This window comes from Mustelus asterias, chromosome 7 (genome assembly GCF_964213995.1).
Source record: "Mustelus asterias chromosome 7, sMusAst1.hap1.1, whole genome shotgun sequence".
In the NCBI taxonomy this organism is placed as follows: domain Eukaryota; kingdom Metazoa; phylum Chordata; class Chondrichthyes; order Carcharhiniformes; family Triakidae; genus Mustelus; species Mustelus asterias.
Window position 1 is genome coordinate 90424640 of NC_135807.1, and position 19073 is coordinate 90443712.

General features: G+C 42.5%; 1 protein-coding gene across 1 annotated transcript in view; it reads right to left on the reverse strand.

Annotated features, from left to right (window-relative positions):
• The window catches only part of csmd3b (CUB and Sushi multiple domains 3b), a 1683329-nt gene that overhangs the window by 221638 nt on the left and 1442618 nt on the right, over positions 1-19073 (reverse strand). Inside the window, exons 31-34 of the mRNA XM_078215503.1 lie at positions 15146-15262; positions 9290-9403; positions 7131-7226; positions 991-1194 (exon numbers count right to left, since the gene is read on the reverse strand). Of these exons, the coding sequence (XP_078071629.1) occupies positions 991-1194; positions 7131-7226; positions 9290-9403; positions 15146-15262 (531 nt within the window). The remainder of the gene's footprint in view (positions 1-990; positions 1195-7130; positions 7227-9289; positions 9404-15145; positions 15263-19073) is intronic.

Genomic DNA, 19073 nt, shown 5'->3' on the forward strand with positions numbered 1-19073 from the left:
AGGCATAGTGTCAATTTAAGTTGGCAATCACTTCCCTCAACTTTCACCAGATCCATGCTGACAGAAAGCTTGTTCGGTATTCAGCCTTGAATGAGCTTAAACAACATCGAGTTAATAATTGTGAAGACCAAATCCATTACCTTTGACCTTAAGCCACTTTACAAACTCCATACGCATGTACTGACTTCTTTCTCCTTGAAAAGTGTTTCAATTAAGTCAGGTTACGACACAACAACTTCAGTGTGCTTATCAAACCCAAGTGGAGGATTCAACCTCATAACCTCCTCATCACAAAGACTGCTGACTTCACCAAACTTCCGATTCTGAAATCTTCAAGCATGTCTTTTTGGAAGTCAAGTCCTCCAAAGCATTCTCAAGTGGCCCCACATCCTCCCCAAGTTTCAGCCATTCTCGACATCATTCCCACTTATCCATTGGTCTCAGGTTCCACAATTCCTCAAGTTCTGAATTCTCATCCATGATTTGACTCTCTTCATTGCACTGGCTCTCACTTTTTTCTGTAATCTCCTTCATCCCCCATGGCTAACTTTCCATTACTTCAAATCCAGCCTCTACTTTATTCACCCCTCCTACTACCTCACCAGTGGTTAGCATGTCTCCTCCTGCTTAGGTCCTACTTTTGGGAAGACCTTAACTAAGTCACTCTTTCTTCATTTTACATCTTCATCTGCTTGAAGACATTCCTTAAACCTATCATTTTAACCGAGCTTTTAGTCACCCTCTCCCTATTTCTCTTTAATAGGCTCAGCATCAGTCTTTTCATTTTCTATATTATAAATTAAAGTTCTTGTTATGAACTTGGGCCCGTTTTTCAGTTCATAGTCAATGAGGGAAAGAAAATTATGATTAAATTATTTGAAAGCTTCATTTAAGCAAGTGTTTATCCACAATCATTTGGATCAAGTGTATAATTGAAAATGTAAAGAAATCCTACCCAAGGATTTGACATTGCTTTTTGTCAGTACTCACCAATACACGTGGGGAGAGTATCATTCCATTGAGCTAGAGCATTGGGCACTGAAGCACATTTAATCCCTGGTGAACCAGAGAGCACGTAGCCAGGATTGCATTCAAAGAGAACCACAGAGCCAACTGCAAAATCATTCCCAACTCTCTTGCCAAACCTTGGCTCAGGTACAGAGCTGCACTGGGTTGCACTGGTCCTTGGCACAGCTAAATAGATTCCAAGAGAATAATTACATGGTCAGTGATTTTTTTTAAATTAAGAAACATTGCAAACTTAAAAATAACTTCAAAGTTTCAAAATATGAAAAAAAAATTCTACAGTTCAGAGGTGCTGAACAATATAGACGCACTTATACAACTACAAAGAATTAAAGTTCACAATGTGATTTTCTCACAGATCAGTTGGAGTGTTCAAACTCCACTATTCCACAAAACACTACAGATGTGTGCAAAAGTAACAGAAAATATTGATAAAGGATGTTGTCTATGTGGCTTTTAACAAAGTGTTAGGCACATATAAGCCCGATGAACAGAAGCAAGGCTTATGGAACAGGAGAAACAGTGTGCAATTGGATTTTTAAAAATTGGCTAAAGGACAGAAGGCAGCAATTTGTGGTAGATGGCTAATTTTTAGATTGGAGAGCAGTAGGTGTTTCCCAATGCTCAGTTCTAGTACCACTGCTTTTATTTTTGCGAGATGTAAATAGCTTGGATCTTGGAATACAGAGTAATTTGTTGATTATATCTATCTTGGAGAAATGGGAAACAATGAGGATGGTGAAAATTGCTTACAACAGGACATAATCGGCAAGCAGAATGGGCAGAAAAGTGGCAGATGAAATTCAATGCAGAGAAATGTGAGGTGTTGCTGTTTGGCAGATGGGATAAGGAGAGATAAGACCAAATTAATGGCACAATTCTAAAGAGTATACAGGAATAGAGGAACATGTGGATATATTTGCATCGATTTTTGAAAGTGGCAGGAAATATTGAAAGACTGGTTAGCAAAGCAGCAAAGAAGTTACGCTTTACCTATGTAAAGCTCTGTTTAAGCCCGAACTAGAGTACTGTGCCCAGTTCTGGTCAACACACTTATGGAAAGTTGTGAAGGTCCTTGAGAGGGTGCAGAGAAGTTTGATCAAAATGGTTCCAGGAATGGGGGAGTTGGTTAGTTACAAGGGGAGGTTTGAAGAGCTGGGGTTATCTCCTTGGAGGGGAGATTGGATAGAGGTATACAAGATTATGACAGGCTTAGATAAGGGAGACAAGGAAAAAAAACTCTTTCAATTAACTGATTGTATAAGGATTAGTGGACACAGACTCAATATTTTTGGTAAAAGATGCAAGGGGAATTGAGGAAGAGTTATTTTACGCAGCGAGTGGTAATGTCCTGGATCTCGCTGCCCACCAGATTGGTGGGTGCAGAAAAAAAAATCAATGATTTCAAAATGAATGGGATAGAGACTTGAAGGCAATAAACTTGCAGGGTTACAGTTACCAAGTGGGGACAAGGCTGATTGGGTTGCTCAGTATAACCCTCTTCTGTGCAGTAAATGACTCTATGGTCCAGATTTTCATTGAGTCAGAATAATGCCGGATCCATTTAAAAAATGGTAGGCAGAACCTGATTCCCAGATTTCCTGCCCCGTTCCCAGCATTTACAATTTTCGGTGGCGTGGGGTAAGGGTACGGGTAATAAGTCCGCACCCTGGCTGGTTACTTCATGGGGGTTGGCATCTCCTAGCCACCTGCAATTTTCATGGAGTCAAGCTAGCATCTCCATGACTCACGATTCCTTAGAGCAATTTCAACAACAGTTTGGATTCAGTAATTTTTTTTGAAAGATAAGTCCAAAAGTCTTAACCATACATCTTCCATGACCCCATGGTATCTCAATGCTGATTTCTGAGCCACGTCCATCCCCATGTTGATTCATATTTCCACCTACCCCACTGCCTCTCATAATGAGGACAGATGTCAGAAGTATTTCCATAGAACTGGATTGCCTCATTATGTATGTTTGATTGAGAGCATAGACTTAAAAAAATTCTCAGTTGAGATTGTTTTGATAACAAAAGGGAATTGTTAGCTTTGTTTGACATGTTTAAGTGATTATAATAAATTATTCTGTGATCTCTTTTGTCAATGTCTCAATGTTTATTTGCAAAAATTAAGGGGTGTGAAGTATTTGAAGCTTCCATCATTAATACTTTAATGGTCTGCCTGATTGACATCTTTAGAGTTTGCAGAAACATCAGGTTTTTTTTTCCAAAGGAAAATTGGTCAATGCATGTTTTTTCATAGCATTCCACATATGCCATTGTCACTAGATACCTCAATGGTTCTAACTTAGTGTGTAGGAGGCAAATAGGCATGGAAGTGGCATCAGATGACATGGGGGCTACAAGAAACTATGGTAGTGGATGGGGAGCATGAGTTGGCATGGAGGTGACATGGGGAGTGAGTGGGGGCATACAGGAGGTATGGTGGGTGAGGGCTATAGGACCCAACAGCCTTTAATAAAACTGGAAAAAGTCCCAAATAACAAAGGAGAACTTTCTAACCAGCCCTGCGCGGCACTCAACAGCCCAGGGCTGCCTATGCTCTGCTTCTGAGATAAGTGGGCCCAACTCTATCCTGTACCCATCACCCTGAAGCATAAATTGTGACATTCAGGACCTTTCTACAGAGGAAGATCTTCTGAGTCAGCAACTTTCAACTTGAGCTACCTGTCTCGGTAGCAGAAATCCAGCGCAATGGATCTATAACATCATCATCCTCATCTAGCAGTGGGACAACTGCAGAAGTAGCCAAGAAATTAATTTAAACATTGTTTCGATACCATAACGCCAAGTGCATAACTATGAGCACTTGCTCTTTGTTCCCAGTTTCACAACTTGAAGTCATCATTACCTTTAATGCCACCTTTGATTATTTTAGCAGCAGGGTATCCAAAAATGGAAAAACATCCCTCCTCTAGCCTTGTGACTCTAATCATCCCAACCCACAATCCCTCTGTAGAAACATTTCTAACTACCATTTCTACTGTCCACTTCAATGGGATTCCCTGTAATTTAATTCGCCTTTCAGATGAATGAGTTCCACTTGACTGCTCTTGAAATTACCAATTTAACTCCTGTTCCCTAGTAGTTAAACCATTACATCAGGGGCAGTTTTGTCTTTTTACTCTACTATCGAAGATTTCAATTAAGTTACCACTCGGGTTTCTCCTGAACAGAACAAAAAAAACACCAATCGTACTTTGTGAATTCAATCTTTTGCACTTCCAGCAACCTTACGCCTTCAATTTAACAGGATGGTCATGGTCAACTTGCAGAAGGATTGTCATTATCAGTTCTTTTATTATTTCCAAGGATATGTGTGGCTATTGCTGACTGGCCAATGTCTGTTCCCCATCCCTAATTGTCCTTGAGAATAGGTGATGAGCTACCTTTTTGAGCCACTGCAATCAACATGGTGTACGGAGACCGAGGGTGAGGGAGAGAATTCCTGAAACTGGACCCAGTGACAGTGAAGAAATGGCAATATGGTTCCAAGTAAGCATGGCGTGTGACTTGGAAGAGAAGGTGGCAGTGATCCCACGCATTTGCTGCCCATGTCATTCTCGGTGGTAGAGGTCACGGGTTTGGTTGTGCTGTTGAAGGAGCCTTGTTGAGTTATTGCAGTGCATTTTATATATGGTACACATTGCAACCACTGTGCATCAATGGTGGAGTTAAAGTTTAAAATGGTGGATGGGTGCCAATCAAACAGGTTGCTTGGTCTTGGTTAGTGTTGAGCTTCTTGAGTGTTGTTGAAGCTGTACTTATCCAGGCAAGTGGAGAGTATTCCATCACACTCTTGAGTGGTGTCTTCGATGGTGGACCTTCTGATTTGCACTGATGTTCTGGGCTGCCACATCATTGAAGATGGGAACATTTGTGGAGCATCCTCCCCAGTTTATTGTTTAATTGTCTGCTGACACTCACAACTGGATGTGGCAGACTAGAGCTTAGATTTGATCCATTGTTTGTGGGATCATTTATTTTTATGCGTACTGCTTCTGCTGTTTGGTATGCAAGTAACTCTTTGTTGTAGCTTCACTAGGTTGACACCTCATGTTTTAGGCATGTCTGGTGGCCTTCTTGTCCTCCTGCAATCTTCATTAATCCCCTAACTTGAAAGTAATGATAGAGTGGGAGATATGTTAGACCATGAGGTGACAGATTGTGGTTGTATACAAGTTTGCAGCTGCTGAAAGCCCACAGCGCTTCATGGAAGCCCAGTTTTGAGTTGCTTGATCTGCTCAAAATCGATCCCATTTAGCACGGTCGTAGTTCTGCACAACATGATGGAGGGTATCCTCAATGCGAAGACAAACTTCATCTTCACAAGAGCTGTGCTGTGATCGCTCCTACCAATATTGTCATGGATAGATGCATCTGTGACAAGTAGAGTGGAGAGGATGAGGTCAAGTTATTCTTTCTCTCTTCCATCATTCACCTCACTTTCTGATGTAGAGCTACTCTAGAAGCTATGTCCTTTAGGATTTGGCCAGCCCAATTAGTAGTTGTGTTATGGAGCCATTCTTGGTGATGGACATTGAAGTCCCCACCAGAGTATGTTTGTTCCTTTGGCACCCTCACAGCTTCTTCCAATTGGTATTCAACGTGGGGGAGTGCTGATTTGTTGAGGTGGAGAGGGAGGGAGAAAGCAGTGGATAGCAATAAGCTGTGAGTTTCCTTGCCCATATTTGACCATATGCCATAAGACTTCATGGGGTCCAGAGTTAATGTTAAGGGCAATCCCCAGAACTATACCCTCCCTACTGTATACCACTGTGCTGCCATCTCAGTGGGCCTGTCCTGTTAGAGTTGTGATGTAAAGTAAGATTCAGTGAGTATGACTGACAAGCTGTTGCTTGACTAGTCTGTGGGACAACTCTCCAAATTTTGCCACAATCCCCCAGATCTTAAGAAGGAGAAATTTTCAGGGTCAATTAGACCGGGCATGCCTTTGTCATTTCCATGAGGGTCGTCCACTTTCATTCCTTTTTGACATTGGAGTGGTTTGGTACAACGGAGTGGTTTGCTCAGCCATTTTGGTGGGCATTTTAACAGTCAAACACATTGTGGATCTGGAGTCACATGTAGGCCAGACCATGTAAGAAGGAAGTTTTCCTTCCCTAAAGGACATCTGTGAAAAGGTTACAATAATTGTTGATCATTTCATGGTCACCATTACTGAAACTAACTTTCAATTCCAGATTTATTGATGAAGTGAATTTAAGTACCACCAGTTGCCATGGTGGGAGTTGACCCTGTGTCCCCAGAGCATTAGCATGGGTGCATTTATTTTATGGGATGTGGCATCACCAGCTCGGTCAGCATTTTTTTGCCCATCCCTAATTGCTATTGCAAAGGTGGTGTTGAGCCATCTTTGGATCTGTTGCTTTCCATGTCGTGTAAGAACTACTTTTAGGAAGGGAGATCCCCGATTTTAACCCAGATACAGTGAAGGAGCGACAACAAAATTCCAAGTCAGGATGGTATGTGGCTTGGATGGAAACTCGCAGGTTGCAGTGTTACCATGCATCTGCTGCCCTTGTCCTTCTAGATGGTACAGTTCATGGGTCAGGAAGCTGCTGTCTCTGGATTATTAGTCCAGTGACGTGACCATTATGCCACTGCCTCCCCCAAGTATTCACCCCTCTAGGGTACGCTACCCAGTGATCCAACGAATAACCAGTCAATCCAGCTTTGTGAAGACAAGATAATTATTCCAGACCCTCTGGAATAATAGTCACAAGATCACTAAGTAGCCGGAGACAAGGAAGGCTATAGGGCAATCCTAACTCTTCCATCAGAAAGACAGATCTCCCATCAATGTGTCCCAAAAGACTACTGAATAATTTTAAGGTTGTTTCCTCTATTACTCTTCCTGGGAGTCCGTACAAATTGTTGATTACACTTAGTGTGAAGAACTTCTCCCTAACAACAATCTTAAATTTGTGTGGCAGAAGAACTGGACTTCCTTCTCAACAAACCTTTGCTATTGCAACGATTATTTTAGATTTTAATCTCTGGCATTGTATTTTGATTCTTTTTTTGTATTTTAATTCAGCCAATAATTCATTCACTTACCTTGGTAGACAAAATGGAATCCTTTAGCTGTTATTGGACCAACAGTGATAAACTTGATTGTGATCTGGTTACCTGAACTTAAAGGGAGGGATTCTCCTAAAACAAAATATAAGAAGTAAGAGTTATTGAATACAAATGAAATGCAGTTGAATGCACAGACTATACTTCAAATAATACATTTTACTTCACTCAGAGACTTTGGTAACCAAACATATATGGAGCAAAATATATTTTTCCCAAATTTCCTATTTCTGTTTTTCTTTAATAGACCGAGTTTAAGCATTGCAATTAGATACCATTGGAAACAAAATAGCTCATTTTAAACAAAATGAAAACTATTTCAACCATCCTGTTGCATTTCATGTCATTAATATTAACAGCAAATTGTGCAGTGCATTCCAATGAATAAATTTATGTTCTCTGAATATTACACTGATGCTGGAACTGAATTGAAACTCTCCACTCAAACAGACAAACCCAGCAGCAAAAGTTGCGGCAACAGTTCTTTCTACTACTCGTCACACATCAGTGCTTCTGAATGTAATTTTATTTTGATTGGCAGTGAACTTACTTCCCCATTAGCATTAGTTAGTGAACATCCACCACCCCGTAGTGCCAATGCTCCAAAGCTATTTTGTTTATGCTAGAGTGAGTTGGCAGTAATTACTGCCCACTGTTGAGTTTCCCCATTAAATGTAATATTGCTTGCATTGATCAAGTTATTTATGGTGTCCCTAAGCATGTTATATACAGCCAATGATTTCGATGTGGGTTGACTTTTACATAAAAAAACATGTCAACAAAATTCTGTAGAACAAGAGTCCACAAATTTAGATCAATGACCAATTAATCTTTTATTATTGTTGGTTGAAGGCAAGTTGACCACAGCAGAAACCCCCTTTTTTTCTTTGAATAGTGCCATGAATCTTCAACATTGAGCCGAACCCCCAAAATATGCTTGTTATATAACAAGTGAATATGAGAGCCAACTGAAGCATTTAGCATTACTTCGAGACATACAAAGGAACTGCATAACTCATTCTGTTTTAATCAAATAGATTTTGCCTTACTCAGAATACAAGATTTGAACTGTCTTGTCTTCCCTCGGTTTGGAGACAAAAGGCTCTAACATATAATGGGTCGTGATGTTGACACTTACACTGAGATTGCACCTTCTGCTGCCGTTCAGTGCTGTCTTTAGGTGGTGGACCAAATGTAAGCTAATAAATGTTATTTGCTTTGTCCTACATCGAATCTAATCATATTTGTCCAACACAATTTCAGCAGAAAATAGTTCAGTGTTCAAACATCTAATACAATATTCAATCTTCTTTCCATTGCCTCAACCTTCCAAAGCTGATTTTAAAATTTATCCTGCTTCTTTTCAACTGAATTTGGGCCAATATTTTTCAAAATACAAGGGTATCTCAGATTTTATGAGCTTGTCTAATTTTCCATTGCTACCTAGTCCTTAATACCATTACCACCAATACAAACCATGTGTTGCCCTTTGACCTTGAAGTTAAATGTTGCCTGGTATAAGTTATGCTTAAAATCATCGAATCAACATGCAAGTCTAACTCTCCACGTTGTCTACCAGAGTTGGTGCTTTTAGGAGAACATTTCATGCAGTGTGGATGGATATATATACATACACATATGGAAAAATGTGCATTGAAGGAGTCAAGATAACACTAATTCAACAGGTGCTGCTTTTTAGGATTTTTAAAATCTTCAAACAAGCATTGTGGTTTGCTCTTAAATTACAGATACACACTGCAGAAGTTGCTGCAATATGCAGAATCAAGAACCCAGAGGAAATAGGGCATTTGTCCACTATTATCTATGTTGGGGATATTGTCCCTTTAAGGGAATGGGTCAAGTGGCAGAGTATGTGGGGTGAGCTGGCTGGGAACCACTCTGAGTGGGCAGTCAACATTTGGAGTGTGGAGCAAATCGACTGAATGAAGATCTATGTTCCCTGATGCCTGACTGTGGAGTAGTTGTTGAGGAGACACCTCAGTACTAAGAGATTTAACATTCACAAGCACACATTTTCCAAAATGTTATTTTGCAATAGGGCTGGAATCAATAAAATAGAGGATAGTGACTGGAAAACAAGTCAGACATAATGACCTAAAACAAATAGTTGTTCGCACCTGAATGTGACCCTGACAGTGAGGTCAACAGTGAAGCTTGCTGGGTCGGTCCATCGAATATATCAACGACATCATGCAGGGCAGTCTGAAAAAACACAAACTGACCAAACACCACTGTCACAGGAACAGCAGAGGTAACAGCAGAGAGAGAGAAAAGAAAGAGAAGTTAGAGGTTTATTTTTACAAAATACCAAACAGTGAAAGTAAGAAATATAACAAAGCTAGAAATTTAGGAGAAGGACCATTTGGTGCATTTTATCCAAAGATGTACTGCACCCTTCAATAGACGCAGGTGAAAGGCGTGGGAAGTGGAACACTCCTGGAACAGAGACAGAGATGAGACTTACCTGCATCGAGCTTCAGGCCACCACTTTCACGTGCATTTTCAACACATCACAATAGGCAAATTGCTTAAATATTTTCTTAAAATCATTTTGACTGGCATCAACTGAGTACTGTCTGGATATTAGCGGCATATCCACATCTTATGTGAATTGACATTCTCAGCAATCACTCTGATAAAGCTGCTCCCAGCTGCGTGACAAAAAACTGCATTTTGGTATGCTGCATTCGACAAATTCACACCAAATGTCCAAAATTTGGTCAAAAAGAAAGTTTTCAAAGTTTCATACTAAATGGTTGACCATGTCAAGTTTTATTGGGGCTTTTGGAAACCTGGACTGTCACCACACATCCATTACATATGATTGTTGTGGTGCCCTTTTGAAAATGCTGCAGCTATTTCGGATATTCATGGTGTGGTGTCGATCAGAACAAAGAACAAAGAACAATACAGCACAGGAACAGGCCCTTCGGCCCTCCAAGCCCGCGCCGCTCCCTGGTCCAAACTAGACCATTCTTTTGTATCCCTCCATTCCCACTCCGTTCATATGGCTGTCTAGATAAGTCTTAAACGTTCCCAGTGTGTCCGCCTCCACCACCTTGCCTGGCAGCGCATTCCAGGCCCCCACCACCCTCTGTGTAAAATATGTCCTTCTGATATCTGTGTTAAACCTCCCCCACTTCACCTTGAACCTATGACCCCTCGTGAACGTCACCACCGACCTGGGGAAAAGCTTCCCACCGTTCACCCTATCTATGCCTTTCATAATTTTATGCACCTCTATTAAGTCTCCCCTCATCCTCCGTCTTTCCAGGGAGAACAACCCCAGTTTACCCAATCTCTCCTCATAACTAAGCCCCTCCATACCAGGTAACATCCTGGTAAACCTCCTCTGTACTCTCTCCAAAGCCTCCACGTCCTTCTGGTAGTGTGGTGACCAGAACTGGACGCAGTATTCCAGATGCGGCCGAACCAACGTTCTATACATCTGCAACATCAGACCCCAACTTTTATACTCTATGCCCCGTCCTATAAAGGCAAGCATGCCATATGCCTTCTTCACCGCCTTCTCCACCTGTAACGTCACTTTCAAGGATCTGTGGACTTGCACACCCAGGTCCCTCTGCGTATCTACACCCCTTATGGTTCTGCCATTTATCATATAGCTCTTCCCTACATTATTTCTACCAAAATGCATCACTTCGCATTTATCTGGATTGAACTCCATCTGCCATTTCTTTGCCCAAATTTCCAGCCTATCTATATCCTTCTGTAGCTTCTGACAATGCTCCTCACTATCTGCAAGTCCTGCCAATTTTGTGTCGTCCGCAAACTTACTGATCACCCCAGTTACACCTTCTTCCAGATCATTTATATAAATCACAAACAGCAGAGGTCCCAATACAGAGCCCAGCGGAACACCACTAGTCACAGGCCTCCAGCCAGAAAAAGACCCTTCCACTACCACCCTCTGTCTTCTGTGACCAAGCCAGTTCTCCACCCATCTAGCCACCTCCCCCTTTATCCCATGAGATCCAACCTTTTTCACCAGCCTACCATGAGGGACTTAGTCAAACGCTTTACTAAAGTAATCAATATTAGACAACTCTGTGGGACACAAAAAACTGATTCCTTCCACAGATTAGTACTGATTATGGCCAAGTTGCTGTATTTTAGACTGAAATACCAGATAATTAACATTGTTCTGAAAAGTTACATGTTTAATTATTAGTGTCACAAGTAGGTTTACATTAACACTGCAATGATTGTGAAAATCCCCTAGTCGTCACACTCTAGCACCTGTTCGAATACACTGAGGGAGAACTTAGCATGGCCAATTCACCTAACCAGCACATCTTTCGGACTGAAAATAAAATAAATGTTTTTTTCCAGCAAAGCAGTTTTTAGCCAGGAGTACATGACATGAATTTTTTAAAAGTTATCCTTCAATCAGGTCACCACATGTGGGTGAGCAGACTTCAGGTTCAAAGCATACCAATAATTCTCATTATGTATTTCAAGGAGAACCTCTGGACACATCACCTAGTTAACCCTATACTTATATAGAATGTGAACATGCGTCAAAAGATACTGACAATCAGAGGCTAGAAACATAGAAAATAGCAGGAGGAGGCCGTTCAGTCCTTCAAGCCTGTTCTGCCATTCATTTTGATCATGGCCAATCATCAAATCCAATTGGCCGCGATTCTCCCATCCTACTGCGCTAATTTTTTAGTGCAGTGAGCCGGGAGGTTCTCGTGCCCCCCCCGCCCCCCCACCAGAATGGTTCACTCCAGCAGGGATTACGGAAGCTCCCCACTAATGGAGAACTAGCGGCCTGACCCCACTGGAATGAAGAGGGGGCAATCAGGGGCCCCCCCAGAGAGTCGGGCTCTGGTTGGGTGCCCCCTGGGCATTGGCATCTTGGCAGTGCCAACCTGGGCCCCCAGCATTTCCCAAGAGGTGAAGTGCCAATGCCAAGATGGCACCTTGGCACTGCCCATTGGGCATGGGCAGTGACAATGGGGCAGGGCAATCGATGGGGGTGAGGGGTCCTGCTGCCACTTTGCAGTTGAGATCTGTGGGGGAAGGAGGGAGGCTGGGGTGGGCGGTGTGCAGGGGAGCCTGCTGGAGGGGTCGGGACTGCAGAAGAGGGGGTTGGCACTGTCAAGGTGGGGGAAATTGAGGGGGGGCTGGAGATCAGGTTGGGCTGGGGGGGGGGGGGGGGGAGACAGTGATCAGGCTATGGGGGGGGCAGGAAGCCAGCGATGCAGGGGGGTGTGGGGCTGGCCAGCAATTGAGCTGGCTCGCAACCGGGAGGCTAGCAGACAGGGACCATTGCTCATGCGGCATCTCAGCGTTCATAGATCAGTGCATGCACAACGGCCCACTCAGTGCTCTGCTAGCCTCTCCAGCAGGAATAGGCCCTGCCCACTGACTTCTAATGATGTACACGCAAGGGACCTCTGCAGTGCACAGAGTGTGTGAGATTCTTCTCTGAACTCCAACTGAATAAACCAAATTTGACACTTAGTCCTTCATACCTGCCACGCTAGTGGGGGCAGTGGCTGCTGGTGGCATGGCACCCACCCTTTCAGCAACCAGCTCTGCTTGATGCCTCCAGTTCATGTCTGAACTATCATTAAATTGCAGTGTGCTCAGTAATAATGGGCATCAAATGGCTTATTAAGAGAATGGAACTCTCTGCCACAAAATAGCTGTAGTTGTTAACTCAATTTATAATTTAAAATCTGACTTTGATACATCTCTTTTAGCTGAAGTTATGAAAGACTATGGAGCCAATTAGTCAAATGGATGGAGTTAGAATACAGAGCAACTAAATGTGTAACGTGTGGTCTGGTATGTCACGATATAATTTAAAGGAAGTGTTCCAATCATGAATTTCTGAGTTAAGACACAAGGTTAAGACACAAGGAATAAAGTTGCTTCCCTTTCACCCTGCAAATTTACAAGAGTTTTTTTTTATTTTGTGCAAGTCTAAGTTAACTCAGATTGGAAGGATTGATGAATTTCTACAAAATAAAGAGTGTGAAAGACTTGATCTGAAAGGGGTAATTAGCACTGAGAAACTGATCTTATACTTTTCAGTTGGTTAACACAGGGCGATGGACTGGTGGAAGTCAAAGCTATGACGTCCAAAAGAACATCGACAACATTAAACTAAGGGTGGAATTTTACGGCCCCTCCCACTGGCAGGATCTTCCAAAGTCAATGGAGTTTTGAATGGCGCCCGGCATTTTTTTTTTTACAGAGCCATAAAATTCCACCCTAAATATTTTTTTCAGCCATTCTGGAAACAAAACTGCCAACATACTTATTCATGGGTAAATCCAACCCTGTGGATTTTTAAATTGAAGGTAGCGTTTCTTAACCTGTTCATCAACTGAAAGACTAAAACCAAAACACTCGGGAAATTAGTCTTCATTTCGCAAACTCTTCATTTTTTTTTCATTTAATGCCAAACACTCACTTATGAAGCAGAATGATGCTGTACATCTAGAGAACTTCCTGAAGAGATATACATCAACCTGCATGCTAATCGTGTGCTGATGGTTCGATTCCCTGATGTTTAACAGCTATCAGTCATTTTAATGTCACCACAAGGTCACTGAAAATTATGAATCATGCTTTGTTTACAAAAGACTGTTGCCTGGGGCATCCACCATACACATGCACGTCATTTATCTTTGGGGCTGAAGCCATTAGCCTGTTAAATAGCACTGTCATTATTCCTTCAGCAGAGTAATGAAACATTAAAAAAAACACAGGACTGCACATTTTTAACACATAACTTAAGTGAGAGAAAAATATTCTCACTTGACAGCTTTCACTTTCTTTCTTCACTAAAATATGACTCAGATTCTCGGAGCTTGCCACATAAATGCTACGTGAACCGAATGTAGACGAAATGGGTAATGAGGAAAGAAGTCATGCATCGATCAAACTTTGGCTCATATGCTCGAATGGGGAAAAGAAGCTTGATTCTAACAGTCAGCGACAGATTTCGTGCCAGATTTTGTACCCTGATACAAATGACACTATTCACTGAGTTTTTATTACTTTTAAATTTTAAAAAATGTTAATTGGTATATTCATCTTAGAACAGTAAGAAAATTGGTTCAACAAAGGACAAAGTGAAAATGAGATGTAGAAAACCATGCTCTCTCTCTGCATAGGTGCAGCAAACCCATCTTCCCAAATGTAAACATTTCTTCTCCTCAGAAAATCACTTTAAAACAGTTATTTTAATTATCCTTTTCTCATCTGACACTTTTTCAAGATATAGGCTCACAATTCACTCCTACTTTTTTACCTTCAAGTCTTTCTGACCCTTTCCCGCCGTACCTTTCAACTCAAGCCAGGTGGGAACTGTGCAGGGCAGCACACACCCGGGGCCCTCTGCTGATGCAAAGAAGTCATAACCCCCTTTTTGTGTGGCACTAGCTACCATAAATCAGGTATGCTTAAAGGTATAATCACATTCAAATCAGGGAGACGATAGGTTGTGTCAGGTAAGTGGTTGAATTTGGACGAGGGAGGTGGTGAGGTGTGTCTGAGGACTCTGGGATGTATGGCCACTCAGGGTGAGCAGGCAATCAGGGGGATGATGGGGATGGTTGCACACTCCATGGGGGGTACAAAGAGTTGAAGGGAGGGTTTGGGCTGAGTTGGTTGGCATGTACTCGGTAGCTGGAGGTAGCCCCATGGAGGGATAGTGAGGGGGCGGGGAGAGTCGTTGGGAGGATGGCAAAATCGTATGGGAGGGTAGTCAGAGGAGAGGGTGGAGGGGGGGATGTCAGTGTTGGTCTACAAAATATAGGCAATTTTATCTTATCCTTTTGGATCTGCATTCATGATTTTCAAATCTACATTAGAGATATATGATCAAGACCAATGCTCCTATATCTCAAAGAAAATATACAATACCTACAGTCTAGTAACCATGCAAACCTCAAGTCATTTAGTAAATAGTGAATGGTAATGTCACTCACCAAACTCTCTGGAGACAGTGATAGAATAAACACAATTGTGTCCAGTACTATAATTTCTGGGGTAGTTTGGCGATAGCACAGTGCCATCAGAACCTGTGGATCGACTTCCACACGGAGCTGAAAGATACAATTGTATTTCACAAATATTAACAAATTAAAGTTTATTCTGGTAAAAAAGAAGTAATTATGACACGCAATGAATTGAAGATACATCCTGCTTTCTCCAGAAAGCAAAGTAAATACTTTCAGGCATTTGCTCGGCTTCTACTTTAAAGTCTCAAAACACGCTTCAATTTATATTTCTACGCCTCAGTGATAGCTTCTTGCTTCAACAAAGCCAGCCAACATGCATTGGTAGGGTTGAATGCTCACGGCAGTGGTACTCTTCACAACGAGTGAGTAAATCTTGCAGCAAATTGTAAGTAAATCCAGGCTGGAAATCCCAAAGCACTTTGAACTATGTCTGTTTGATTGCAGCAAGCAGAAGCTAAGCTTTCTTTAGTTATATGTCAGGAGTGTTTTTGATCTTCGATCACGTGGAAAGCCTCAAGTTGGCACTGAAGTGGTGGAGGAAGGAATTATACTTCAAGCTGAGTTAACTGGGCTCAGGTTCAATGGGCTTGGTCAAGCTGCATGGAATGAACAGCCTTGCTTGATCATCCTTATTCCATTAAGAGCCCTGCTAACTATAGCCTGCTACTCATCAATAGTTGGCAAATTTGTAAGAATGCAGATTGTACATTTTGGTACATAAACAATTATGATCATACTCACCATTCATCCAACAGCTGATCCAATTTTATACAGGGTCGTTAAAGATTTCCTGGCAGTTTTCCATCTGCCTTGTAGCAAGCGAACTTAAAAGACAATCATTAAGGGGCACTTGTGTGTTTATGGACCTTTCCAGGTGACTGAAATCCCTGCACTAGTCTGCCACTATTTTACTTGGGGTGATCAACATGTCTTGATAATGACACTTGGCTCTGCTTTCACATGGGACCTCAGGAAAAGCAGGCATGATAGACTTGCATTTTCATATCTAAAACTGGCACAGCAACAAGCTGCTTTTATATTGCACTCAGTGCTGTGCTGTCCTCATAAATTCAGCGGTAACAATAAAGTAAACATGCCACATTTGCTATTGAAAACGGCCAGGAAGACCTGGAAAGGAATGGGGTTCCACGTCACCTTAATCAGTAATGCATTGGAGCATGAGGAAAGTGCTGCAAACCCAGATCTTTCTGAGTCTGAGATGGCACTGGGATAAGAAAGCGGAGCTTGATTATACTGTGGAACACAGTCAGTTGAAAGAAACTGGGTGTCCTTTTGTCTGCTTGACAAATTCCAGTTGGAGCTGTACCCTATTACTCAACTACTTAGACAGAAAAGTGCAGTCAACCCCTACCCAGAAACAGTCACAATCAACAAGTATCTAGCCTGTACCATCCTATGTATGGCATGTGCATTCACAATACTGGTTCACAAATAACCTGCAGAAAGACAAGGCTCCTTCAAAACTTTTATTGATCATTCATTTACAGTACAAAATTCCATCTACAAAACACCTCAATTGCTGGCAAAACATGGTGCAGCAGAAGGGCAAGGGCCAGAATTTTCTCAGCCCTGGGAGGACAAAATCATTGGTGGGAAAGTAAGAAAAATAGTGCTTCGTATCTTCCCACTAATGTGCTATTTTGCGAGCTGCGGGAAAGACGGTGGATGGTCCACACAGCTGGAGGCCCTATTGAGCCATTTCATTGGCTAGGTAAAGGCCTCTTCCAATGGCATTTTACTAGCAGCTGTAGGGCCTTCTGCTGCATGGAGAGACAGCTAGGTAAACCCTGGCAGTCTCCCAGTGGGTTCGAGTAGCGGGGGCGGGGGTGGTTATTTTTTGGGTACTTTGACCCACAAAGGAACCTCCTGGTGGCAATGACCAAGCCTGCGTACCACCTGCTCTCAGGGACATACCCATTCTCCATCGCCGGCGCCTACCTGAAAGTTGCCGGCCACCATGAAACTCATTCAGCTGGTTGAGAGAGGTCACACCCATCAATGTGCCCTCATCCTCCTGCTCAAGCCCCAGCACCGGACACTGCTTCCGGCCCTCTGATTAGAGTAAGAAGTTTCACAACACCAGGTTAAAGTCCAACAGGTTATTTGGAATCATGAGCTTTCGGAGCGCTGCTCCTTCCTCAGATGACTCACATGATGAAGGAGCAGGGCTCCGAAAGCTCGTGATTCCAAATATGCCTGTGGGTCTTTAACCTGATGTTGAGAGACTTTTTACTGTGTCCACCCCAGTTCAATGCCAGCAACTTCACATCATGGCCCTCTGATTGACCAGAAGCTCTTGAGATGATCCGCAGTACTGAATTGGCTGTCACTCATAAAATATAGCCCCAAACTCGCCACTCATTGAACATGGGGGCACCCCACCTCCTCTCACCTTTGGCCTGCTGCCTCCAAAAAAAAGTCTAGAAGAAGGCAAGGAATAAAAATAAAGGATGGAATTTTCCTATGATGGTGGAGGTGGGTTGGGGACAAGAGTGCTGAGAAAATAGCAGAAAATGTCACAGGCCAGTATCCTAATGTCTTCCTGCCTTCTTTTGTCTTTCCCAGTGTGGTTAGGAGTCATCAGAAATTTCCGTAGCAGAGGCACATAGGCCATTAAGGCAACTAAATGGCAATTTTGTCCAGACCTCAATTTTCTTACTGTTGTAACCAGGCTGGATACAGAAGGCTCAGAAGCAAAAAAGCAAATAAGAGAAGCACAGAGAGATTATAAAAAAAGATGACGGCCAACATAAAGGGGAATCCCAAAGTACTTTTCAGGCATATAAATAATAAGAGGGTGGTAAAAGGAGTAGGGCTGATTAGGGACTAAAAGGGAATTTAAATATGGAGGCTGGGGACATGGCTGAAGTATTAAATGAATACTTTGTATCTGTCTTCACCAAGGAGTCAGATGCTATCCAGGTCTTGGCAAAAGAGGAGGAAACTGTCACTAGAAGAGTTTAAAATTGGTAAGAAGGAAGTGTTGAATAGACTGTCAGTCCTTAACATTAGTAAGGCACTGGGACCAGATGAGATGCATCCAAAGATATTGAAGTAATTGGAGTAGAAATTGCAGGGGTGCTGGCCATAATCTTTCAGCTTTCCCTAGACTCAGGGGAGGATTGAAGAATTGCAATCATTATGTGGTTGTTTAAAAAAGGTTCATAGAGTCATAGAAACCCTACAGTACCCTTCGGCCCATCGAGTCTGCATTAACAACAATCCCACCCAGGCCCTATCCCCTCAATTCCACACATTTACCCCACTAATCCCTCTCACCTGCACATCCCAGGACACTAAGGGACAATTTAGCAGGGCCAATCAACCTAACCCGCACATCTTTGGACTGTGGGAGGAAACCAGAGCACCTGGAGGAAACCCATGCACGCACAGGGAGAATGTGCAAACTCCGCACAGACAGTGACCCAAGCCGGACCCAGGTCCCTGGAGCTGTGAGGCAGCAGTGCTAACCCCTGTGCTGCCACACAAGTGTGGTTGTGAGGGTAAGTCCAGCAGTTACAAAGCAGTCATTTAATTTCAGTGCTGGGCAAGCTTCTAGAAATAATTATTTTGGATAGAATTAGTAGCCACATGAAAAAATGTGGGTGGATTAAGAGCCAGCATGGATATCTAAAGGGGAAATTGTATTTGACTAACGTGCTGGAGTTTTTTGAAGAGGTAACAAAAAGTGGCGATGGGGGTAATATGCTGTTGATGGAGTGGACATGGGTTTTCAAAAGACATTCAATACAGTACCACACACAGACTTATAGCTCATGGAATACAAGGACAGTGGCAACATGGATACAAAATTGGCTGAGTAATGGGAAACAGAAAGAAATGGTCAATGGATATTGTTGGGGGTGGAGGAAGG